General features: G+C 47.4%; 1 protein-coding gene across 2 annotated transcripts; it reads right to left on the bottom strand.

The window, feature by feature from the left end:
- Window positions 1–82: 82 nt before the first annotated feature.
- ZBTB49 (zinc finger and BTB domain containing 49) lies at window positions 83–26,898 on the bottom strand. Of its 2 annotated transcripts, none has more exons than XM_044226197.1 (8): window positions 26,847–26,898; window positions 18,641–18,811; window positions 15,218–16,320; window positions 12,710–12,756; window positions 6,546–6,619; window positions 4,857–4,939; window positions 4,602–4,763; window positions 83–1,211 (listed from the first exon to the last, which is right to left on the bottom strand). In XM_044226197.1, the coding sequence occupies exons 2-8, from the start codon at window positions 18,790–18,792 to the stop codon at window positions 538–540; spliced, it is 2,295 nt and encodes a 764-aa protein (XP_044082132.1). In that variant the 5' UTR covers window positions 18,793–18,811; window positions 26,847–26,898; the 3' UTR covers window positions 83–537. The 2 variants fall into 2 exon arrangements, with proteins under 2 accessions (XP_044082132.1, XP_044082133.1); XM_044226198.1 differs by lacking the exon at window positions 26,847–26,898 and adding an exon at window positions 21,294–21,630.
- Between the last annotated feature and the right edge of the window lie 66 nt (window positions 26,899–26,964).

Raw genomic sequence — 26,964 nt, 5'->3', positions numbered from 1 at the left:
TGGCAGGGTGAGCCCTTGTTGATAGTTATTTTTATACCATGATGTTCTTTAAATTAATGAAAATGATGAAGGACACAAATTATATAGAAAGTCAAGTTTCACTTATTCAAATTAAATTATAGCATGGGTTTCATATACAAATAAACTTTCTGTGTAAATAAAAATACAAAACAGTACAAATTTCAATCATGTAAAAATGCAAACATTTGTGTTTCCATATATAGATATTCCCCTTTAATGTGACTGAGACGTACAGTAGTTGACCCCTTCGCACCAGTGAAGGTCAGCGGGATGGTTTCCCAGGCTGTCCGCTCCTCCACTCCTGCATCCGTGTGCATGGGGAGCTGCCAGGTCTTCTTCCCCAGTTGTGGGCTCCAGAAGCTTCCAATTGTCAGTCACCATCAGCACGAAATGGTCCAGCTATTCTCGGACTGGTGAGAAAGGGTCACTACAGGGACAACGCTCTCTACCAAAGCACGGACGCCGGGCCACTGGGCTCAGAAAAAGCTCCGAGGCTGGGAATGCTGCCTCCAGACGTCACTGGTCTAGCTCGTTTTCGTTCTGCAGCGTCTTCATGGCCAGCCCCCAGAGTGTCATGCTGGAGAAGAACTGCCCCTCGGAGTTCCTGTACGGTGTGGTGGCCCCGCGGCTGCCCAGCGCATCACCGCAGTGGTTGTCCAGTGTGGCCAGGGACGAGCGGCCCAGAGACAGGCCATCGGGCTGCAGTGAAGCCTCGCTGGCCGCAGCGGCCACATCCTGGTAGGCATAGGCCGGAGACTGTGCGGGCTGCCGCAGAGGCTTGGTGAGCTGGCCAGGGTCTAGCCCCAGCTTCTCCGGCTCTTCCACTCCGGGTGGCTGCCCCGTGGGCCGGAACTTGCAGAAGGAGCTGGCAGTGTGGCCGTCAAACTCTGTCACTGAATCCTCCGCTGGGTGCCCGGAGAGCTTGACTGCCACGGGCATCAGAGTCACAGACACGTCCTGGGAAAAGGAGTCTGAGCTCTGCGATCTGTCCAGGTCGGAGGCCTCGACGGCGTGAGCGAGCCCGTCGAGCGTGTCCTGGGCCCCGTCGGCCCGGCAGTGCATCTTTTTGTGCCGCCGGAGCACTGCGGAGCGCGTGAAGCACTTGCCACAGATGTCACACGCATATGGCTTCTCCCCGGTGTGTGTACGCACATGCCGGCGCAGGTCACCAGAGCCCCCGAAACACTTGCCTGCAAAACGAGCAAGGGACCCTTTTAGAGAACGTTCTGGAAGGGCATTCCCCCGCCCCCTGCCAAAACACAGAATGACCCTGCTTCAGCGTACACGAGCTCCAGCCCTCCTGTCACCTGCTCACCCTGGAAGGCTCCTCCGTTCTCCAGCGGCATTTCTCTGACTTATAGCCTTTGGGTTGTGGGTACCTCAGGGCATGCCTTCAAGAGCCCTCGTCTCCCCACATGGGAGCACCTGGCTAGTAAGCCCAGGTGCCTGCCCCCACTGGCCCGTGCTGGCAGACCTTGTCGGTTTTGTTTCAGTTTCCTTAAGTCTACCACAGTCAATCTATAACTTAAAAACATCTTTTTGCCTCTGATGTCATTTTACACACACCTCTCCCAGTTCTATCTCCTTTCTGTGCATGGGACAGAGGGAGGGGATCTACTTTTGTGAATAGAGTAGGTAAGAAGGTCAGAAGAGAGCCACCACCAAATAACCTTACAGAAGATATCGCCTGTTTATAGAGGACTGAGAAAGCACCGTGCGGTTATGCAGACACACATTTAGAACTTCTCCCTTAACCATGTGAACACTCAGCCGGCCTGACCTCGTCAGGCAGCGTGGGGGGCATTCAACACACCTCCGAACAATCAAACTAGGTGTCCATGCGCGGGCCTCACATCTTGGCACTTCTTCCCCACACAGGCTACCGAGGCACACCGTGGTGACCGTGTCTTCACGTCTACGTCTCATCTGCAGCGCCAGGCTCTGTTGCCTTCGCGGACGCCCCAGCAACAGCCTTCTCACCATTTGCTGTGCTGTCCATACAACACATGCTATCTCACACAGGCGCGATTTCATGGACTCGAAGCGGCGGAACCCTTCTTTCACCTGTCGCATGTTCGTGTCGTTTCCACCTGTTGCTACTATACTCCATCTTCAATTAACATCTTTCTTTTTCCTGTTTCCTTAAGCTAAGTTCTCAATAATGGGAATTACTGGGCAAATGGGAATGATCTTTTCTAGGGTCCTTAAGGCATGTGAATTTTAGCCACAGCAGAATTCCCACCAGGAGAGGACCAGGGCCAGCGTCTCTCTTTGATCCCATCAGTCAAGACAGAGGAGCCAGACTGTGGAGCCATCCCCATGGAAGGTGTGGCACTTGCCTCCTGCCTCGGAAATCTGGTGAGAGACAGCTGACCAGCTGTGCAGACAGGAGGGTCCCTGTGTGCAGCTATGGCCTGAAGCCCCAGCAGCACAGGATGCAGGGTTTCTAGGGACCGGACAAGGGTTGTGCTTGCAAGAGAGCTGCCTGGAGCCGTGCTCAATCCAGCCTAGGAGGACTGCCCAGAGGGGCAAGGAGACCCCAACAGAGAAAGTCTCCAGGAATAACTGCTAGGACCCAGGGCTGGAAGAAAATGCACATCTCTGCCATGGAAAGTGCAGAGAAATGCTGGGAAAGGAAGAGAGGGGAGGGAAGGAGAGTCTTTGGAAGCAGCATGAAATGGGGGGGCAGGAGGAGGGATGGAGGGATGGAGGGATAGAGGGAGAGAGGGAGGAATATGTAAGAGGTGAAGCTCTATTCCCCAAAAAGCCCAGGATGTGAAGCCACCTTAAAACTGAACCCATCTTCTGAACTCAAGAAAATGAAAACACAACCACACAAACTATACATGAATGTCCGCAGATTTGTTAAGTGAAAGAAGTCAGTTACAAAAGACCACATGTAGGATTCCGTTTATACAAAATGCCCAGAACATGCAAATCCAGAGAGAGAAGGCAGACTAATGGTTGCCTGGATTGTGGTGTGGGAACTGGGAGTGACTGCTAGTGGGCATGGAGTTTCTTTCTAGGGCGGTGAAAATATTCTAAAATAAACCGTGGTGCGTGAGGGTTGCACAACTCTATGAATAACATACCAAAACCACTGAATTGGTCACTTTAAATGGGTAAATTTTATGGTATGGGAGATTCACTTCAAGAAAGCAGTTATAAAATTTTGATGCTGTGCTATAAGAATGAACATTCTTGCTCTCTTTTTCTCTTCCCCTGGCCCCAGGCTGTCCTTGACGGTCAGAAACCATGGTTAGTGAGGTGAAGGAAGACCCAGAAGCACAAGGTGAGGATGGCAGGGGCCCCTCTGCTCCTTCCTCTCCTGAGGTCGTAACCAGCAACAAGTCCTAGCCGAGGAGGAAAGAGAATGTTTAACCTCAAATCAAGTTGTCAGCTGTAACAGTAATTTGGAACCGACATTTACGTTAGTCAAGACATTGCATTTGTGATTTAAAGTAACACTACTTTATTTTAGAGAGCGCGCGCAAGCAGGGAGCAGCAGCAGTGGGAGAGGGGAAGCAGATTCTGTGCTGAGCGCGGAGCCTAGCACCGGGCTTGATCTCACCACGCCAAGATCATGACCTGAGCAGAAATCCAGAGTCGTACGCTCAACCAACTGCATTACACGTGCCCCATCACAATTTTCTCTTTATCAAGAGTAAGAATAGTCACGGAGTTGCCTAAATCAGTATCCAAGAGATTTGTACATGATTTCAGCAGGAGAGAAAAATGAAGCTACCTTGTGGTTACACCCTGGAAGGCCCGCCTGAGATGACAGCTCCCAGCAAAATGAGCTGCTGCTGGTGCTCAGCTCCGGCACTCCCATAGCTGGGCCTGAACAGTCTCCCCATGTGCTCGAACTGGGAGACCGTACAGGTGGCCACTCATCCCTCCATGACTTGGTTCGCACTGTCAAGCACTGGTCACGGGCACATGGCACCCGCATGCACACACAGCCCCACTGCTTCCGAGGCTCCAACACCGCGATCACATGTGACAGAGGACGTTAACTCCGAGTCTCCATTCCTCACGTGTGCAGTGATGCACCCTGATGGTGAGGGCCCCCGCTTTCCCTCTGCTCCTCCCGAGACTCCACTGCTGCACTGGATGCCCACAGATGGGACCTTTGCTTCACAGCACCAGCTCCTGAGAAGCCCTCCCTCTTGGCCCCACTGTGTGTTCTCAGGCTCCTGTGGGACAGCCCAATGCAGCCCCCACGCCCGGCTCTGCGGGCGGCACACCACAGTCTCCCTCACTTTCCCCACTCTCTACACCCTGCTGACCTGGGCTGGGAGCACATGGCACCAGGGACTCTGTCTCAGTCAGCTCTGTCTGCGGAGCATCTCAGGACACCTCTGGATGCCTCCCAGAGACTCACTGAATGTATGATACGTGAACCCAGGACTGACCAAGAGAACACCAAGGGAAGCAGTTAGGAAGTCACACTGCCTCCATTTTACCTACGAGAATAGGGATGATTTACCCACGACACCGAAACGACCAATGAGACTGGCACCCCGCCCCCACTGGGGACGGCAGGGTGTCCGTGCGGCCTGGGCCCAGCGGAAACCCACCGCAGGCGGGACAGCTGTAGGGCCGCTCCCCTGTGTGCCGAATCCGGTGCTTTACCAGCTTCCTCTGCATGTTGAAGGACTTGCCGCACTCATCACAGGTGAAGACTTTATCGGCCGTGTGCGTCTTCTTGTGCTCCTTCAAGTTACTGAAGTTACTGAACCCTGGGGAGACCAGAACAGGTGCTCAGCGGAAGGCCTAAGAACACTGCAATTGGCAGTCTTCAGGACAAAAAAGAGGAAAACACACAGCAGTACCTCGCCCACAGATGTCACACAAGTGTGGCTTCTCTCCCGAGTGGATAATGATGTGACGCTGGACATCACCAGATGCTGCAAACCTGTAATGTAATTTGTAAATTCAATTACAATTAAATTCAAGTCTTTGTGACTGCAAGTCACTGAGGGAGGAGATGAACTGCTCCCTACATTCCTTCAGAATGGAATAAGAAGTGGCCTGATTCGTTTGTGCATTTTTAAGTATCTTTGCTTTTACTTTTTTCTTTTTATTATTTTTTTTAAGATTTACTTGTGATACAGAGACAGAGACAGCTACAGAGATAGCGAGAGAGAGCATGAGCAGGGAGGAGAGGGAGACGCAGGCGTCCCACTGAGCAGTGAGCCTGATGAGGGGCTTGATCCCAGGACCCTGAGATCACCTGAGCTGAAGGTAGATGCTTCACCGACTGAGCCACCCAGGCGCCCCATCTCTTTTTTAAAAGAAGAAGATGATGCAAGTGTTCTGTTTTTTATTTTATTTCTCTACCTAGTTTCATCTTTCTCTTCAGAGAAGACCAGCAGGTTGGCCCGGGGAACAACTCCAAGCCAGGCTCTCCAATACAGACAGCTGTGCTTCCCTGTACCACACCTGATTGTAGAACTGGTTCCATGTGGGAGAAGATGTTGCCTACAGACGTGATTTTAAGTATATGCCTTACTTTTCAATGGAGTTCAGAAGGTTCCCATTTAAGACATGGTGTACAATGAAGCCAATGGTGAAGCGACAGGACCCCTGAAACAGCCGGGGGTCCATGTTACGAGGCATTGAAGTAAGTGGTCGGCACTACCCCAGCACACAACGGGGCTGTCAGTGGCCATGGCAGAAAGGGACACATGTCTGGCTAGGCAGCTCTTCTCTGCTTCCTCTCATCTGCAGACACAGTGGTTTTCCTGGACCTGACCAAGAGCTGCCTCTTGCTCTGGCGTCCCCACAGCATGTGCTGTGCCACAGCACAGGACTCGGACTCTATTTATCTGTCTCTGCCCACCATTCCTGAGGATGACCTTATGAGAGGCAGAACTTGTACTGTTTATTTCTGTGTTTCCCTCACAGCACTCAGCACACAGTAGGTGCCAAATAAATGCCGAATGGTGAAATATATGAACAACTGAATCGCTGTGACTGAGGGCTGCTGCCTGAGCATGCCTGCTCGATGAGAGCATGTGGACTCTGGACAAATGACCCAATGAGGGAAGGAGGGTCCCCCCCAGACTCCATCACAAGTCACAGCCCTGCCCAGCCCCAACTCAGGGCCGGTCCTCCACTGCTGAGCTCTCAAGGCCTTTCCCTGATTCAGCTCAGGGCACTTCCTCCAGCCCTCTCTCCTGACACCAAGGCTTCCTGGCTGCCAAGTCTCATTTTCCCCACAAGACAGTCACTTCCATGGGGACATCTGTCTACGTTAATAGACCTTCTTGGAATGAATGGAAATTTTAGTAACAAAATAACTTTGTTTCATATAAAATTCCATTTCATAAGACTCATGTCCTAGATTTTCTATTAATTAACATTTCTCTTTTTTATTCTTATCATGTAACCCATGGAAAGCCGGAAGGTTTACCTATGTTCCTCAGCAACAGAGGGAACCCACAGGTGGCTCAGAAAACTCTGAATTCAAAGATAGACTATGAGCTGTTCCTTACAAACGGACTAAGCCCAGCACTGACCTCTTTCCACAGATCTCGCAGATGTATGGTTTTTCACCAGAATGCCGACGTAAGTGAGTCTGCAGGTTACCTGCCTGCAAGAAAGCGGGAGGAGAAAAAGCATACCAGTCATGAAAAATTTTCTTATAGACTCTGTAATTTAAAAGGAAAATGGACAGCTTGAGCCAGGTCCCGATCCCACATTCTCAGTGAAGATTAGCTTGACTCAAAAGCAGTCATGTGCAAGGAGACCAGGGACTAGCCCAAGTCTAACTCTGGGGAGGGGATCTGCCCAGCAGCCTGCCGAACACGGACGTGTCTCCATTCTGCCTGCCCCACATGGGCCCCAGGCTTGTCCCATCTCAGGTGTGCGCTGTGCTGCTTCCCTCAGAAAATTGGCCCAGCACACTGTGGAGGCTGCTATGGGGGCTGTGGAGTTTGTATTTTAAATAGACCTTGATGTGCTTTATTTGGGTTTTTTAACTTGGACCATCTATATTCAAGTGTCCCTTGAAAAGGAAATGAGCCCCTGTACTTTGTTATTTCAGGATTTCTGATTTTTCAAAAGCCTGCTTTTGCTTCTAGAGAAGGTGAGACACGTGCAGACAGGCCTTCCCATGGCAGCATGGCTGTTCTCCTGGCCAGGCTGTCGTTTTTTTACCGTGTGCAAAAATGCACATCTGGGGCTTCAGGGCAGCAAGCCCACTGCAGGGCCTTTTATGTTCCTAATTTCTGAAGCTAGCAGGGCTTCACAAAGAATAACTTATTTAAGTAGAGATCACAAAATTGATTTCCAAGTAAAATCAATAGGAAGTCCATAGGAAATTGCCTAAAGTACACTGAAATTAAAATTGTAATTGCCTCGTATTAAAAAAGCTCCTGGCTAATGTTTCAAATTAGGATTTGAAAACAAAATCCTCCATTGCTGGAACTTAACTTAATAGACTCAATCTGTCATGTCCTCTGCCTAATTTTTTACAGTGTTCTGTTACAAAAACACTGAAATGAATGAATATACCCAAGGGTAATATGTGCAGGCATTATGCACAAAATAAGCCAAAAAAGGAGAATGAGCAGTAACACCCCACTAACAAATCAGGCTTTGGAAATCTACAAACTTGATTTTAAACAAAATGCACAGATAGTTCACAGCTATGGGTTTGAAAATGGTCTGAAGTCCATGTGTGCGTGGAAACTTACAAGCAGAGAAAAGTGTGGTCTGGGGGTTTTACATCACAGAATGTGGAGATTCTCTGTGTCAGGGTCTGGGGAATCACTGAGTCAGATGTTATCTTTCAGAATATGATAAATATGGCTGAAGAAAAAACCCAGGTTTATTTCAGGTAACTAAAGGGAAAGAATTGGGCAAAACACTGGGAAATCCGCAGCTTTTAATAGAACAGCTACTAATCACAATAAAACAACAGCTGTCAACCGCAGTCTACATTTGGGCTGAGAGCCCTTATACGCATCACAGAACCATGCGGAGCCACTGCTGTATCATCTCTTTTCCAGACGAAAGACTCCGATTCAGATAACTAAAACAGCTGCTCCTGTTACGTGGTTGGGCCAAAAATGAGCACTGGTTTTTGTAGGTCTACACCCTCACAAGTCTCTGAGAATAAACTAGCTTGTGCTGACGATTCAGCACAATAGTCACTTGGCCGTGAGGGAAACAGCTTGCTGGAGGTAAGCGAAGGCACCACTGACTGTTTCAAGTCAGTCAATTCCAAATTCCAGAAAAGCTCATCAACTGTGTAACAATTTGAATTGCACCATCTGCTCATCTGTTAAATTCAGTCCTTCTTGTTTTAAGCTATTTCGTAAATGATGCATTATGACTGAAGCATTCTGAGTCAATTCTGAATAGTGCCGCATCCTTTCTTGGTAAATAAAGCCTAACAATTACTTGTTTTCAAAGCAAGAAACGGTGGCCTTCCACTTAAAATAGTGTAATAAGCAACAGTAAAACAAACCCTTGAAAGTTTTTTGTAGTTATTTAATATCAGAAAAGTATAAGGAAAGTCTTCCATCAACTAAAAGGAGCACATATTGATCTGACCACTGGCATAAAAGTAGATTAAATACTTAAAGATTCAGTCAAAAAAGTCCAATAATGCTGTCAATGATTTATGCCAACTTACACAGCAAACGGGGAGCCAGATTATTTGGTCTCTGGTCAAGTATCTGTATTTTTGGTAAACTCTGACTTCCTCTAGTTCTAACTACATGCTAAGTATCTAGTCCACATCTTGGAGATTATCTATAGCTGGATATGTGGCCGCTCTCGCCTAGAGTCATGACAGGAACTGCTATCAATTAGTAAGAGATCACCAGGAATGAAGCAGGCTGCTCAGCAGCTGCAGATGCCCGTCTCCAAGCTGCCACAATTCCCTTACAAAGTCGTAGTGTCACAGTCTATGGGAAAGTGAACAGATGCTATGGGAAGGAAGTAATCAGCCTTGGCTCCTATGGGGGGATCAAATATCCTGACCCAGGCCCGACTGTGGTCTTGAAGGCTGTCGGCGCTGCCGGGCTGTCTAGCTGTGTTCCAGAATATTAGCACAGAAGAGGGCTCCGCTCCTTCTAAGCAAATATTTTATATTAGGAGGGAACTGTCAGGGTTTTTCAGAGAAAAACTTTGCTGTAGAAAAGAACTAACATCTGATTTGTTGAATAATTAAAAAAATAACTCCTTCTAATAGGTACGTGAGCATCTGTATTTAAACGTGGACAAACCAAGCATATATTTTCTATCAGAGCATTCTTCTAAAGGCAACAGATTATTTACAGGAAAAACAGGAATCACATCATTTTAGACACAAAAGGGATCTCAGATCCTAAAAAAGTCATCTAGAGTTTGGGGGCTTCAGGATTTCACAAAATAAAATTAACAGGGCAGAAAAAAACCTGGAGATGAACACAGAGCTGTCCCCTAAATGGCAGTGATCATTCTCCTGACAGCAGGGCCTTCAACACTGGGAATGCATGGATACCAGCTCAGGGCCGGAAGTCTCACGACTCACGAGAAGCTCCCCGAAACCCTCTTACTTCTGCATGTTGCCTGTGGCACTAGGCCATGCCAGTGCCCTGGGGAGCACATCAGTCTCCGGGCAGGGCTCCTCCATATAGCTATGTCCTTCCCATCACGCCCTGGACCTGGGGCACCCCTCTCCAGACAGCACTGCCAGAAGGCACTGCACCAGCTGCTCAGAGTGTCCATTTTTACCTCTTTGGAGAGATCAAACCGCTCTCCTCTCCCAAAGCGAGCTCAGTGCACCCAGGTTTCCTCCTCCTGTTGCTCGCATCACAGATACGCAGACCTGCCCCTCCCTACCTTCTCCTCTTGGGGTACCCACCAGTCCAGGTTCTACTCCACACAGGGGCCCTGGCAGTGTGGAGAGAGCCTCACCCACACTCTAAAGTATGCAGGGCTCCTGAGGGCTGAGATCCGAGCAAAGACCATGTCCAGAATGACGTTAACAGACGAAGAGTCTGTTGTCACAATCTTGGATTATGGTAGCTTTTCAAAGCTCACGTACAATACTGCTTACAGCTCACCATCAAGGTTGTGGTAAACTTTATTTTTCTTCCAAGACTGATCCTACTAAATAGAAATTGAGTAAACAGCATACAAGATTGATTCTCATTGGTAAATCTGTTTTCTCATTTTCAAGTCTTCCAAAAGGGAAAATATTTACAAGCTCCCTTCTACCGAAAAGAATATGCCAGCAACAGCATGGGAGCATTCCAACCCAGCGTAACCACAAACACTGACGCCAGTTCATTCTAAGAAGGGAACACTTGGCTTAAGGTGAAGAATGGTTGTTAGTGGGCACTATTCGCAAAGTATCCCTGTATAGAGCAGCCAACAAGCTCTCTTGGCCTAGAATGCCAGAGACCCCGAGCCTTGTAACATGCCTGCTCGTCCTTGGGGCTGTGTCCTCTTAATACATTTCACAGTGAGGGTGTGAAACACCACAAACACCACTTCTTCCAGGCAGAAATGACCACTCTTTCCTCTGCCTGTCTTGCTCCCTACGTAGATTTCTCCAGCTCATGGCAGAGCTCCTTGGACACGGGAAGCTCACAACAAACTCTTGATGCATGAAGTTTTTTCAAAGAAGTCCTTCTCCATAAAAAATTTTACAACTTGGCTATCAAATGAAACAGCTATATCCAGAAACTGCAACTATACATAATCCTGCATTCATAAAAATGGGACAGAAATACAGACGCCAGTGTAGAGGAGAGTTTGGTGGCATCTGTCAGCCGAACTGTCCCTGACAAGACCCAAGAGGGCAAGTGCAGGACAAGACCTGAGCAGTGGTCTCCCACCTCAGCGGCACACTTTGGAATCGCTGTAATACAACTCACCAACATGCGAGTCCCACCCCAGAGCAACGGAATCGGTCTTGGAAGGGGGGTCCTGGCCTGGCCTCGGGGCCGGGAGAGGAGGCTGAAGGCTGACTCCAAACACCTGAATGGCTGGCTTCCTCTGATTAGCAATGAAGAGTCACAGAAGGCTCCCAAGCAAGGAGGACAGAACCTACACTGTCACCACATTTTAGAGGATGAAGGGCTTTCGTGTCTACTGTCCCAGTCACCGCTCCTAAGACCCCCATGAGGCAGTATATCCCTGTTGTAAGAATTAGAAAAATAAGGCCCAGAGAAGTTATGGTTGCTAATTATGAACAGTCATTAGTCCAGGTCTTCGTCTCTCCCCCACCCCAGAGCTGTAAGGTTAGGATGGTGGCAGAAGAACGGTCTGCAAGAACAGAGGGGCTGGCACCGGGACGGGAAAGTGATGTCCCCTGAGCACTATTTACGTGCCAGGCAGCAGTTCGTACTCCCCCCAACTCAGGTACTCTCCCTCTCCACATGCACACCTGATGGGCTCAGTCATCTCATCTCCCCGATTTTACACACAAGGAAGCTGAGGTGCCGAAAGGGGAGGCTGCTTGCCTCAGCTGACTTGAGCAGTAAGCCAGGGGCAGGATCCAAATGCAGACTGTCCGGCCCCACAGCCCCAGCTCGGAAGCACTGGGCACAGCTGCAATGAAGACACAAGGCCTCTAGTGCCCAGTGGCTGGAGGCGTGAGGACTCCCTTCGGCTCTGCAAAAACTCACTGCACGTTTAACGGGTGTTTGGTGTTCTCCTGGATGGCAAGTGCAGACTAAAGACGCAAAGGCAGAGCTTCGGACTTGGTCAGTCACTGCACGTGGGGGGCCGCAGGCGTGAGAGTCAGGGAGAGCACGGGTCTGGGTGTGTGGGAGGGTGAAGGGGACCCTAGGAGAGGTGGCTCTGTGGGGAATGTGTCAGAACACAGCACTGCCACTGGGTTTCTGGGCTCTTGGGAGGGCCTGCTGCCCAGCCCTCACCAGCCTCGAGGGCTCTGCTCTTGGATCAAGGCCCGGCTCAGAGTTCACGGCTGGGGAACAGCATCTGCAGCAACTACTACTGCACGATCCACCGTGCCCGCCACCAGCCAGGTGTACCAGCAGCTGTCAGGCGGCTTCTTGTGCACCTCTGGAATGCCCTGGAATGCCAGGGCCCGGCGCAGGGCAGAGCAGGTCGCCTCCTCCTACTTCAGAAGTAGGTTCCCTCAACACTTTCTCCAAAACATGAAATCTCTAGGTTCCTTTCTGTCCAGTGCCAGATCAGCACATGGCCCAAGGGAGGGTGCAGCACACAGGGCCAGAGGAGAGAACTGACACATGTCCAGATGTGCTGTCGGTAGTCAGCTAAAAGGCAGTCCAAGAAGGAACGAGAACCGCTCACTCTGTTCCCCACCTCCTACAACCTCGGGCCTCCAAAGAGTGAGACACCACAAGTCCCGGATCTAGCCCAGCTGCATGCAGCCCCCTGCTGTGTGCTCACTGTGGTTCACTGGAAACGTCACTCATGAAAGAAAAGAGGATACTAGGACTGGACCCATCCTTAAGGAGGGCTTGGGGGGGGGAGTTCACACACTTACCAAAAAAATGCTACTTTTCCTCCAATGAACTAAAAATTTGCTTTCTTTACAATTATTTTCTCCCGATTTAGTGTGAAATCAAAGTTACAGATACCATCAGAGGCTTCTCTCGTAAGTCCAAACGTAGGTCTTATTTGTAATAATAATAGTAAGAAAACACTGGGTTTCAGGTTTCCAATTATTAACAGTAAATAAGAGTATTCCCACCTGAGAGAAATGTTTCCCACAAATGTTACATTCAAAAGGTTTCTCACCTAAAACGAAACAAAATGACAACTTGTAAAATCATTAGTCATATTTGCACAGTAGTTTACAATGTTTAAAACTATTGCCCATGTCCTTTCAAAAAGGAGCGTCCTGTTCTTTATCAAAGTATGAAAATCGGTCAGTACATCCTTAGAATTCTCTCTGGCCCTGAGATGGTGAGCAGAGACGATCTGCCCGACGGCAGCATCGTGTCCCCTGCCCTGCAGCCTGACTCCTCCACCAGCAATTGCTGATGCCATGAGGGTGACTCGTTCCTACCACGTGAGGCATACACACAGAGGAGCCCAAGACAGAGACTGCCGGGGAGAAGCCCCTCTCCACCGCTCTTCAGCCTCGGTTGATGCATGCTGATGGGGACGAGATTTCAGCATGGGAGATGAGCCTCCCTGCCCACTTCTCACCTCTGATTCTAGGAGCTCTGCATAACTGCATTCTGGAATAGAACAGACACAGAGTGGACTCCACTACAAAGAGGCCACAGTAGTTCTGAATAGTCTCTAGAATGTGATCTATTTAAAAGTGTACTTCAAGGTATCACCTTTTACCTGTAAAAACACTCTCAGGTCTTGAAGATCAAGAACCTTCCTTTTACCCCACTCCCCTCAAATCAAGTGGTTTCATTAAGATTCTTTTAAAAAATTAGCGTTTCCCTTCTTACTGTGTTGCTCCCATTTGCTACCCCGCTAGCTTTCTGAGCTCCTGCCAGGACATTTTCGTGTTGATCTTTTCCTAAAACTGTTTAATGGCTTCCTTGAGGCCTAGGTGGAGGTTTTGACCCTGAGTAATTATAATCACATGAATAAAGTATTTGGTGATGATATTTAGGTCTGAAATTATGGGGAGGTTAAAGTGAAAGCCCCCAGTATGAGTTGCAACAGTTTGAAAAAAAAAAAAAAAAAAAAGAGGCCACCAGTCACTGAGACTCACAAGTGACCAAAGGTCAGTAACTCTACTGTTGTGATTCTCAACCTTTTTACTCTTAGGATCCTTCACACCCGTAAGGAGCTATTGTTTACATAGGCTGTATCTGTTGGTATAGCCTATATCAGAAACGAAAGCGGTGATTTTTAAAACACAAGACCAAACATTACATTGGCCACCAGAGTAGCTGCGGCCTTTAGGTGACTCCCCTGCACACTCATGGAAACTATGATGGAAATGGTCTGGGCCTCACAGACCCCTGAGGGGGCTCTCCAGACCATAAGCTGAGAAGTGCTGCCCTCCTCAGTTTTTGCCCCAGGAAACATCTGTGCCAGGACTGTATGACTACAGGCATCCAAAGATGTTCCTTCAGAACAAACCACGTCATTTCTGTTTCCTTTAAAGCTAACCAGTATGCTTTTCAAATACAAACTCAAATGATCACTCGGCTCTAGGAAATTTATGCAAACAGAATGACCTAAATCAAGTTCTTCCAGGGCAAGACGGAGTCAATAAAAATACTGCCTTCTTATAAACTAATTCTGAACTCCTCCTCTTCCTCCTCATGTTCAAGCACCTTATGTTCAAATACATTAAAACTTGTGAAGGGCTTCCAGCTGTTATTAATTCTCTCAATAATACGAGGGAGCAAACACCTGCGCAAACGGGGAATCCAAAGTGTAAGAGAATGTCAGATCAGCAATCACAATTACATAAGCACCTTAAAGCGGTTACACTAGTGGCATCCCTTAGTATATCACTTTCATGCTTTTAATTGTCATTAATTTATAATAGTCTATTAGAGTCATCAAGTTTAACTAAAGGAAGGAAAGTAAAACGTAATTGCATCATGTGATGTATATGTACTATATCACACCTCAAATGAGCACCTGGAAAAAATAAACTTTTTGGAAAGGGGACAAGGTATGAATTAAGGTAGTAAGACTGAAAATTCAATGTTCCAAGTTGAAGAATCGTCATTTGAAATTATCAAATGGTTAAAGCTGACCCTTATTAAAAAGTTTACCTCTTCCTTCCAAACCACAATTTAAAAAAATCTGCTATGAAAATTACTTCCCAGAGAACTCTTATTATTACTCTAAGTTAGTTCAGTCTGAATGAACCAACATTATGCTTTAAAAAAGATAAACCTACTCTAATTCTAAAGGGCAAATACAGCTTATCTATTTTAGAATATATATGAAATTTTCCGTGCATCAAAACAATTCACTACACTTCTTTAGAGATGTAAACTTTATCATATAAAACTATAATTAAAAACAAAAAGGGCACCATCTTTTCAAACCAGTTCTATGAAAACATCTGCAGATCTTGGAGATTATTCTGTAAAAGTAATCACCAAAAACACAAAGAGCAGCTAAGGCTCCTTGACGGGGGTGAGGCGGGCACAATCAATGACGTCATCAAGCAACAGCAAAACTTCTTACAAAAGCAGGAGCAGGCAGTGGTGTCTGATCGTCTGCATCCTCTCCTTTCCTTTTGCCTGTGGGTACTGAATCAGTGTACCTGTATGTGACCGTTTGTGAAGCTCCAAATTGCTTGGGTGTTTAAAAGGTTTCCCACACAATTCACACGTGTACTGTCTCTGTGACGGAAGCATCTGGGCCTGGTCCTCCAGCGCGGCAGCCTCTTCGGGCCTCTCTGTTTCGTTAATGCAGTTAAAATGCTCAGCATGGACGAGGTCTTCGCCTTCGTTTTCTTCAGCACTGTGGCTGCTGGCTTTCTCTGTAGTATTTGCACCAGCACATTCTACCCTCTTCGTTAAGCTGTCGTCTGGCTTGGCATCGGAGGGCCGCTCTGCCGATTTTTGGGATTTAAGGAAATTTAGCTTCTTAAGGTGAATGGCCTTTTTGAGCCTCAGCTGTCTGGTGGGCGGCTGGCACAGGCTGTCCAACTCGGGGTCTGGGGCTGAGTCGCTCAAAGGTGGGGCCAAGAAGTGGGGAGGCAAGTGCTCTGAAGACTCCAGGACACATTCAGCGTGACTGCTGGGGCAAGGCTGGCTGTCGCCGGCCCCGAGGTCTGTGGCTGTGCGGAAAGCGCGGGGCTGCTCAGCCGTCCTGTCATGGCCGGGACCCGCAGCCTGTTTGTAGTAGTGCTTGCTGTAGAAGTTTCTGAGCTTGTAGTAGTAACTCGGCTGTCTGAAAGGCAACTCAGGGCAGGGGCTGTCTAGCACGTCGGGCGCTTGTTTGGATGCCTCGCCTGCACAGTGAGGGAGAGTCACGGACGGCGGAGGGGGAGCGTGGGAATCAGCCAGAACCTGACTCTGCTGGACATCGGCAGGACACTCCTGCAGCAAATGAGGAGGGTAGCTTTCACTCCCGGCACAGTGCGCTTCTGCAGGCAGAGCACCCTGCAGGGAGAACGTGCTGTCACAAGCCACGCCCGGGAGCTGCTCCACAGTGGCTGATTTTAAAAATGTGTGACACAGATTCAGAACATTCTGAACTTGCAAACACTGGGCTGTGTCCAACATTACTTGTATATTGTCCTGGTTAAGATCTAGGTGAGAGGTGTACATGAAGTCCAGGATCTGCCCAATGCCACTCACATTTTTAATATCCAAGTGAAAAACATCACTTTTTTGGCCTGAAGAGTTCTGAAAGAGGCTCCTGATAAAAGAAAGGATATCTGTTTACAGTATGATAATTTTTCTCCTATAAATAATGCTCAGAATACTCTTAAAAAATACTATCCTTCCATACATGCCAAGATTTTAAAATTAAGTATATTTTAATCCTTTAAAAAGTTTTGATAAGCCATTCAACAAAGCAACTCAAATGATTTAAATTATTGTGCTGGATATTCAACCTTCCAAACAGATCTCAAAGTAAAATTTTGAAATAACACTCATTGTTCCTTTCAGAATGTAGTTATCCATATATATTATTAATTGCATTTAGATAGAGTATAGTAAACTAAAGGACACATATTTTTCATTATTTCATGTCTAGCCTGACAAATTATATTTCAGGCCAGAAAACACATAACAAAATATTTCCATATCTAAGTGCCTTAAAAATGTCTAAAGAAAGAAATAGCGGGGTGCCTGGGTGGCTCAGTTGGTTAAGTGTCTGCCTTCAGCTCAGGTCATAATCCCAGGGTCCTGGGATCAAGCCCTGCATCTGGCTCCCTGCTCAGTGGGAAGCCTGCTTCTCCCTCTCCCACTCCCCCTGCTTGTGCTGCCTCTCCCGCTGTGTCCCTATCAAATAAATAAAATCTTAAAAAAAATGTGATAAACCAACATTTGATATTCATTTTCTATTTTAATTTTTTGATTATGACAAAACATATTTACCACTTGATCCATTTTTTTTTTAAGTGGAGCCCAAGGGCTCCTGGGTGGCTCAGTGGGTTAAAGCCTCTGCCTTTGGCTCGGGTCATGATCCCAGAGTCCTGGAATCAAGCCCCGCATCGGGCTCTCTGCTCAGTGGGGAGCATGCTTCCTCCTCTCTCTCTCTGCCTGCCTCTCTGCCTACTTGTGATCTGTCTGTCAAATAAATAAATAAAAATATTCAAAAAAATAAATAAATAAAGTGGAGCCCAAGGTGGGGCTTAGACTCACAACCCTCAGATCAAGACCTGAGCTGAGATCGAGAGTTGAGATGCTTAACCAACTGAGCCACTCAGGCACCCCCCATTTGACCCACTCTGAAGTGTTGAAAAACTTTATACTTAAATATAGTTCAAACTATAAATTCAGTGGCATCAAGTATATTCACATTGTTGTGTGACAAAACCACCAGCCATTTCCAGAATCTTTGATCTTCCCCAAAATAAACTCTATACCCATTTAACAATCAATCCCATTCCCCACCCTCAGCCCCTCGCAACCACCATTCTTTCTGTCTCTAAGAATCTGACAGCTCTAGGGACTTACATATACTCATTTTGTAATCAGATCTGTTAGAGTTTTCTCAGCAACCCAATGGTCCACAAACCAGCAGTGAGAAAAAGAAAAGGCCTACGAGTTAATGAGGGAAAAGTGGGAACATAAAGCCCAGGCATTTTATTCTGGCTACACGTCGAGTTCCAGGTGAACGAATTTATACTGTATATAAACCAGCAAGCTGACTTAGGTAACTGGTCTTGCAAGTTTGCTGAAGACATTTTATCTAATTGGATCACCTGCTTCCCCCAAACAGCCTTCAACTTTGTTCTTACCTAAAGGGAAGAACAAATTAAAAAGGGGTAGGGAAAGCCAAGTCTAGGACTAGGCTGCATGGGGACAAATAGCGCTGCCCACCTCAGTGAGCTGACCTGTTCTACTATCTGTACTTAGCGCATATATGAGAGCTGAGGTTTAACTGGATGATTCAAGATTATCAAGGAGAGATGGAATCACATTCCATATATTGTTTACTAGAGCAGTAAAATGGTATGCAGTTTAAGGAAAAGTTATTTAAAAAAGAAGCTTTAGTGCTTAGACAAATCTCAGTTGATCAGAAAAAGTATATAAAATACTTAACTCTAATCATTGAAAAATGATTATATTAATAAGTAAACTAAATTCAAACTTATTTTCTTCAAATATTCAAATGCAAAATGAACACAAAAATATTTTAATAAAAAAATAGAACATAAGATGTTTCCCTTCTCTAATTTCTTATTACAAGGAAGTTCCTACCAGGAATTCTACCAGGACAATCTTTTTGTCCTGAAAGGATAAGAAATATATAGAGAAGACTGACATTAATTAGAACTACTAAATCAAAGACAGAGTGCCAAAATACGTGCAATCAGCTCAAATATATTTTAGTTAAAAGGCTCTTTGCCTCACGTGTTCTTCTAAATACAAAAAGCAAAAATTCCACAATGTGCTACAAAGGTAGGGGCAGTGAAACCTAAGGAGAAGATAAAATCTAGTCAAAATATATCCATCGTAGAAGAGCTTTTCCTCTGTGCAGTTAGAAGAAGGGTGTAAATACATACCTAAAATACTGACTGAATGCTGCTAGAACATTCTTATGTGCTTTAAAGCACACTCCTTTCACGACCAACATACAGTCACAAAGCAGGCCTTGAATGCGCTGCTCATGCAGCTGCTGGAGGAGATGGCAGCTGTGAGTAGCCACTGAGTCCATGCTCAACCACCCGGGAGACCTGCAACAAAGAACGTGAATGGGACTAAGATTCAGCGATACGACTGGGAACTGACCGCCCCGGAACCCAATGACTAATGGGCAGCTCATGGTCATGATTCCCAGTTGGTCACACTTCCAATGAACCAATAAAGAACCACAAAAGCCTTGTGTCTTAGGCATTAGGCCAGTGCAGCTCAACAGAAACCTCTGCACTGATGAAAACGCTCTGCATCTGCAATGCTCACTACAGTAGCCACTGGCCACGTGTGGCCACCGAGCACTTGAAATGTGGCTAGAGTGACTGAGGAACAGAACCTTTAATTTATCTAAACAGCCACCACACTTGATAGGGTCCATGTAGAATATGACCCCAATAATGTTATGTGCACTTCTGTCCTTTCTACTTAGGAACAATTCAATGAGAACATACAGACACTTGTAAGTTAGGCAAAAGTCAACCGGATGAGATCAGTCAATATTTACTAAGCACCCATACAAGGGGCACTGAGTCGAAAGGTGGGAAAATCAGAAGCTTATCTGGGGAGATACAGAAGAAGTTAAAATAAACCAGCACCACTAGACAATAATAAAAGATGTATCACAAAGTGGCATGTTTGTCCATTTGTTCCTTTTTCCCTACGATTTCATTTATTTGAGAGAAAAAGAGAATGTGTGGGTGCGTGCACATGAGCAGGAGGGGGAGAGGGAGAAAGAATCTCAAGCAGACTTCCCCTTGAGTGTGGAGGCTGACACGGGGCTCAATGTGGAGCTCAATCTCAGGATCCTAAGATCATGACCTGAGTCGAAATTAAGAGTCAGACGCTTAACCAACTGAGCCCCCTGGGCGCCCGAGTCTCATCTGTTCCTTCCTGCATTTCTGCTAGGGCACCACTATAGCAGACACCTGTCTTACAGGTACCCTGGGGAGGGAATACTAGAATGCATAAGGTGCCTGCTAATCAGCTTGAGAGTGCTGAAGCCAAGTCAGTAGCAGGACACGCTGTATGTCTGTCTGTGTGTGTGTGTGAGAGAGAAGATGAGAGGGTTAATACAGAAGGTATCATATCTCTTCAACGTCTATTTACTGACTACCAGGCGCCATGTACTAAAGGTACAACAAACAAGACAAAACATGCCAGGTCACCCCCCACACACAAGTACACGATACACAACTGAACAAACACAGTAGTGAGAGCTAGACACTGGAACACACAGATGAGGAAGGCAAGGGATCATGCCCAGGAGCACCATCCAGTGAGACATAATCAAGGGAAGAAATGTAGTGGGGAGAAAGGAAGTCAGACTGGGACAAGCCTATGGAGGCTAACATGGCAGTTTGCTATAATAAAAATCTGAAAAGCTGTTATTTGCTTTATTCCCTTTCATCCTCAGTGCATAAGCATTACTGAAAGTCCCTAAACCATGAAGCCAAAACCCAAGCTTTTTAACACAACTACTTCTTCCATCACCATCACCATCATCATCACCACCATGACCGTGACCATCATCACCATCACCCTATCCCCATTGTACCCACTATGTGTCAGCCAAAATAAACTACCTGCGCCTCCCTAAATGAGCTGTGTTAGGGACAGTTTGAAACCCTAGCCCACTGCTCATTACCTGCAAATGACTTTGGCAAATGACTTCTCCATGTCCACTTTGCTCATCTTATCCCATGAGTTACTGAGACAACCGTGAGAGCCCATGTGAACATCTAGTATAGCAACTGACATATTAAGTATTCAACGAATGTCATCTATAAGGAACACTTGGAAAGCCTGTTAAAAATGCAGATTCCTAGATACCATCGAGAGTTCTGCTCAGTCTAGGGTGGGATGTAGACACATGTGCTGGAAGCATCCAGGTGATTCTGAAGCAGGCAGATTACAGATTTCTCGCTGCCTTGCTCTCTCCCCAAGAGCCTTTGGTTCTGATACTTCTTGTTCTGGGAATACTCTACTTACACTGGACTCTTCCATCTTTCAGATAAGGCCCACTCCCCTCTGAGGTCTCAGCTGAGCAGTCACCAACTCCTAGAAGCCTTTCCTGCCATTTTAAAACTTGTTCCTTCCTCCCCACTGCTCCTTCCTGAAGTGTGACTCTGGGGTCCCTCCTCTGCGAGCTCATCCATAAGATAACTTCTCATTATGCCCCAACATTTCTATCTCCAACTCTGCTGTGAGCCCTGAGGGTACCATCTTATCCATCCTTGCCTGGCACAGAGCAGATACTCAACTATTAAAATCCATGCTAGTTAGCTTTTATTGCTAATTCGCAAGTTAGTAATGTTTATTTATTTATGTCTTTTTGACTCCCTCTACGCTCTCAAATCAGCTCTTCTGAGTCCTTTCCACTCTCTTCAATCCCACCATGTCTGTGTCCCTCATCCATAAAGGTGACTGGGATCCTGATTTCACTTAGATGGTTGAGCCCACAGGTAAGCTGATGTAACATGAGTGCCTTTAAATTCTTTCCTCAATTCCAAATTACCCCCTCACCGTTCATGCGATCCCTTCAGCTTTACAGGATGAAGCAGCAGTGCCTTCTCTTATGGAAAGTCAGCTTCCTGTCTTCCCTTGACCCCACCCAGCCTGCCTCCCCCAGGATCTGGCTTCATGTTCAGCTCTTCTGTTGCTTCTTTCTGTCCCCAGCTGACTGGCTCACCAGCTCCTGCAAACACCAAGATTGTCCCACGGGGAGAAAAAGCAAAACAAAACAGGACAACAAAACAGGACAACAAAACCCTCCTGCCAGGTACATCTACTCATCATAGGCCTCTCTTTTACACCTCTCAAAATAGCAACTTTTTTATACTTTAAATTCAGTTGGCCAGCATACAGTACATCATTAGTTTCAGATGTAGAACCCAGTAATTCATCAGTTGTGTATAACACCCAGGGCTCACCACATAAGGTGCCCTCCTTAAAGCCCATCACCCAGTGATCCTGTCCCCCAACCTCCCCTTTTTATTTTCTTATGAGTCCTCTTCCCCCTTGCAGCCTTGCTGCCATTCTCACTGCGCTGAAACAGACTTGCCCAGTGGCCTTTCCTCAGTCCATTCTCCCCAGCTGGTCTGCCCATGTCCTTCTCAACATCCTCCCTCCCCAGGACCCTTTGGGCCCTCTTACTGTGCCCCTGACCTATTCCATCTCTATGCTGTTCTTCTTCCTCTATGAGCCCCCAAACGTTAATGTCCTTTCAGATTCAGCCCCTAAGCCTTTTCTTCCCCTTGACGATCACATATACTCTTAGCCTTCATCTGTTCTAAGCAGACAACTCCTAATGTGAAACTTCAGCTTTGACCATCACTTCCAAATGCCTAACTTTCTGCTAAATGTCTCCAAATGCATGACCCCTCAACTTTGAATCTCTAAAACTCACCCCTACCATCTCACCCCCAGCTCTATACCTTGTTCTGAGTCCCCTATTTCTTTGTGGAAAGCTTAGTTTCTGATATGTGAGTTTAACACATTGGCCTGATTTCCTGGTTTGAGATCAAGGCAGGATGCGATGAAAACTGGTGACGTCACCTATAAAGAGCAACACCACTGGCACTGGGAGAGCATGGTATCGCCTAACACAAGACTATGGACCAGGAGGCATGAAGTCAGCTGGTGGGGTGCTGTCCTGTGCTGAATCCTCAGGGGACCTGAACAGACAAATGATGGAGCAATCAGTCACCTACCCTCACCCCCATTGGTGGCTTGAAAAGAAAAGGATTATTGGTTTATTCTTATAACCTCTCATTTACGGATTATTTACCATGGGCCAGGAACCGTACTATGCACATTCTATCCACTAACTCAAATAATGCCACCATAACCCTATTATCATCATTTTACAAGGGAGGAAATTAAGAAATGAGGAGTTAAGTAACTAGCCCAAGATCATAAAACTGTTGTGTTCCAAAGCCAGGGTTAGTTCCTGACCCTGGAGCCCACAAGGCTATGCTATGGCTCATGAGAAAAAGGACATTAAAAATACAACACAAAACCTTCCAATATAGACTTAAATGCTACACTGCAGCAAATATTCTGAATCTGCTTTAGACATTTTCCAGTTATAGAAATAACATGCACAGTTATAAACTCTCCCTCAATTTACACTGACTGTAAAAATCGTAACTCCACCATACTAGTCGGTATGGTTCTCTAATGGCTTCATGAAGCCAATCCTGTACTTCCCCAGAAAGATTATAGAGATCTGTGGAAAAACAATTTACTTAAATTCCTAGAGTGTCCTAGGAATAACGACTATAAATAACAACTTATCATAGACTTAAGGTCAGTAATAATAAATGGCACATACTTGTAAAATGCTTCTAACATGCCAGCCGCTATGCTAAGCCCTTTACCCACACCCTTTTAATTATCACGTTCATTTCATACTTAATTCATACTCATTTAATTCTCATGATAAACGTAGGATAAGTGCTATTGTTATCCTCATTTTATACACGAGAGCAATGAAATACCGGGAGGATTAAAGACAGCTACAACTTTGACCTTCCTCCCAAGGGGAGGTGGGATCTAGATCTCTCCTGCCTTGAATCTAACCCTAACCTATTAATCAATGGAACAGACAAAAGGAAGGGTATAAAGCTGTGCTCCTTTCTGGGCTGAAGCCCTAAGAGCTGACCGCTACCACTGTCTTTCTTCTGGAAAAGTGACTCTGGAGGCCCGAGTTGGCTGTAAGGCGCCCAACTAGAGAGAATATGTGGAGTCCAAGAACTCAGCTGAGCTCAGCCTTCCAGGCCCCTCTACCCAGGTATCAGATATGGGAACACAGCCCCCTCAAACTCCCCAGAGCAGGCCCCGCCTCCAGCTGAATATCACGTGAAACTGAAGAACTTCCCAGTGGAGCCCTGCTTGAATTCCTGGCCCACGAAACTGTGAGATAAAACTTTTTGAGTCACTAAGTTTTGGGGTAGTTTGTTGCAATGCAAGTGATAACCTGACCAGGTACAGAAAAGACAGACACAGCTAATAAGTAACAGACAGTAAGAGACAGAGTTAGGACTTAAAGCCAGGGAACCGCTCCAAAGCCCACACGCTTAACCACTACTCTGAGTTACACATGACAGACACAGGCGTTCCTTGGACCAAATCAGCTGCCCCTTCAGTCTACCACCCACGCCTCACCGCCCAGGTACAGCGTATGTGAGGATGAAAGCATGCTTGGTGTGACGCAAAGAGCACAGACCTATCTCCACCTCCGCAGCTACTCACGCTGTGTGACAAGGAACAAAAATCTGTGGTAAAGACACTGACTACGTCTGTCTTATTGATCAGTGTATCCCTGGATCTTGTATCCCTACGAGAGCGCCCTGGACACAGAAGGTGCTCAATACATCGCTTCTGGATGGATGGAGACTCTGGGCCTCAGTTTTGTGATATGTAAAAATGGAGAAGTCCCCCACTGGGTTAGATCATTTTCTAAAGTATCTTCCTGTTTCATTTTTTAATAGCATTTTTTCCTTTATTTTTAGAGAGGAAGAGACAGCAAACATGGGAGTGGGGCATGGAGGAACAGAGTGAGAGGGAGGGAATCTTAAGCAGACTCTACACTCAGTGCGGAGCCTTACATGGGGCTTGATCTCCCCACCCTGGGATCATGACCTGAGTGGAATCAATCCTGAGACACTCAGCCAATGGAGCTAGCCAGGAGCTCCAGTATCTTCCTATTTTAAATGCTATAAATCTATACCAAAAATGTGATGGTGGAAAGAGGGACTGAATGGCATCAAAATGAATGAAAATATGGGAAAAGAGAAAAACACAAAAAAAGCTTAAATGTGAATGGAGAGGTGCTTCAGAATGGAAAAAGAGACAGAATGTAATTTTATCCTGTAGAGAGGCTCCTAGAGCAAAGAGCTTTCTGTTCTGTTTACCAACTGGTCAAAACAAGAATCTGCAGAAGTTTGTTCCCTGGGGCCATTAATGGATCACTTCTCAAGGGTCCACAGTTCACACACCCCAGCACCCAGCCTGCCGTAAAGTGGGCCTATCTTTGTCTTTGGCCATCCATGATGGTTTTCAAACGGCTTATTCCTAATCCACCTCCCACCCCGACTCCAAACCCCATGACAAAAGCAATGGCTTCAAGCAAGCAAGTCTGGTTCTTGTCCTAGCTCTACGCTGACCCTACGATGCTATGTAGGCCAATGAGGCTGAACTGCTAATGTGTGCCTGACACATGCGAGACATTGTTGTGAGGCGGAAATGCTGATAAACTGAGACCTGTTCCCTGTCCTCCACAGACTGTCTGGGTTTTCACATCATTCACCTAACTTTATAGAGCGTCACTCCATGCCAGACACTGAGGGTACGAGAGTGAAAAACTCACACGTGGTCACCTATACCTTCAGGAAGCGTCTGTCCACCAGAGTGAAAGAGCAATTCAAGTCCCTCCATCCTAACCTCAGTCTGCACTTTCTGATTATGTTCTTCTTCCTTAATTCAGGCAAAAGACCCCGTGGGCAATACATTCCGACTGACCGAAACTACCCCGTCAAGCCATAAGCACTGCCCTGAACCAGGAAGACCCCATGTGACTGACCCCAAGACAATGGGCTTCCTTCACAGCCCACCTGCACTTATCTACCAACGTTTGTCCCAGATTTTCCTTAACATAAACCTGAAAGCACTTCCACGACTTTGGAGATGGTCTTTGCCTTCCCCATGTTGGCCTCCTTGAAATAAATCCTTTTCCAGTTTCACCACCACCCATTTCTTCTCTGCCTTTGGATTTTGTCGGCAGTCTCTTTGGGACTCCCCGAGCAGGTGCTCTTGTACCCAGATGCCCTGGACACAGGAAAAACAATAGCACAGTCCTGGAGATACTGAATAAGGGAAGCAGAAATTAATATGAAGGAGGAGGGTCAGGGAAAAAAATCTCAAGGAAGAGATATGTGTGCTGAAAGCTGAAAAAATGGGTTACAGAGAAAGACTGAAGAGAGCCCCTCACCCCAGGGGGAACAAATGAAGAAAAAAAAAAAATACAGGAGAGAGCAGGAATGAGGCATACAAAATACTCAAGCACCTGCTTTTTAAACAGGGAGGCCATGCTGTCACATCTGTTGGAAAATGTTTTCTTTCCTGTCCATTTTGGTGAATGCCTTCTCTGATGGGCTGAATCCTTTCCCTCCAAGATCCCTATGTTGAAACCCTAACCCTCCGTACCTCAGAGTATTTCAGAGAGCTGGAGGGAGATTCGGTATTCAGAGAGGTAATTAAGTTAAAATGAGGCCGTTAGGGTGGACCCTAATCCCATCTGACTGATGTTCCCGTAAGAGATCTGGACACAGAGACAGCAGGGATGCACCTGCACAGAAGGAAGGCCATGTGAAAACGCGACACAAACGTGGGTGTCTGGGAGCCAAGCAGAGCAGCCTCAGGAGAAACCAGTCCGCTGCTTACCTTCATCTTGGACTTCCAGCCTCCAGAGCGGCGAAAGGATGCACTCCCTGCTCCAGGAATCCGCTCCCCTCTGGGGTGAAACCTCCGCACCGCCCTCCCCCCCGCCACCCCCGGTTCCCGCAGCTCCCAAGCCTCCGTCAGGCGGCTCAGGGAGCACCCACGAGTGCCAGCCTCGTCTCGGGGCCTCAGGAGCAGCTAAACCACCACGCGGCAGGCGCTGTGCCCAGGGCCCCACGTCCACCGCCTTCGGAACCGGACCCGGACGGCGTCCCTGCGCCCGCTGCACGCGCGCTCGGCTCGCACGGAAAAGAAGCAGCGCGGGGCCAGGGACTCCTGTGCTCAGCACCGCCCCAACTACAGGGTGACGGGAGGGGACCGGGAGCGCGCCCGGGGGCCGCAGCCAAGTCCCGCGCGACCCTCGCGCGACCCGGGGGCCGCAGCCAAGTCCCGCGCGACCCTCGCGCGACCCGGGGGCCGCAGCCAAGTCCCGCGCGACCCGGGGGCGGCGGCGGCTCCGGGGCCGGCCCAGTCCCACTGCACCGCGCCGTACCCCGCGCCCTCGGGAGGCAGGCCTTCGGCCCCGCGGCCACCTACCCTCGGAGGCCGCTCCCTGCCCCACCGCCGGCTCCTTACCTGCCGCCGCCGACGCCCTTACCGCCGCTCGCCGGGCTCCGGCGGCCGCGGAAGCAGCCCGACTACGCCCCCTCGGCAGGCCGGATCCGCCTCTGGCTTCCGGGGCCGTCATTTCCTC

This window comes from Neovison vison, chromosome 11, assembly GCF_020171115.1.
Source record: "Neovison vison isolate M4711 chromosome 11, ASM_NN_V1, whole genome shotgun sequence".
NCBI lineage: Eukaryota > Metazoa > Chordata > Mammalia > Carnivora > Mustelidae > Neogale > Neogale vison.
The sequence above is the reverse complement of the archived record's forward strand: the minus strand, read 5'-3'. Positions and strand labels throughout refer to the sequence as shown.

Bases quoted from the DNA above. Each gene is read 5' to 3' on its own strand.
- ZBTB49 (XM_044226197.1), bottom strand. From the start codon at position 18,792: ATGGACTCAGTGGCTACTCACAGCTGCCATCTCCTCCAGCAGCTGCAT. The intron at 16,321-18,640 runs GTATGTATTTAC...TTCTTTTATCAG, and splicing joins GCATTCAGTCAGTATTTTAG to GAGCCTCTTTCAGAACTCTT. The intron at 12,757-15,217 runs GTACACTGATTC...GTTTCGTTTTAG, and splicing joins TCACAAACGGTCACATACAG to GTGAGAAACCTTTTGAATGT.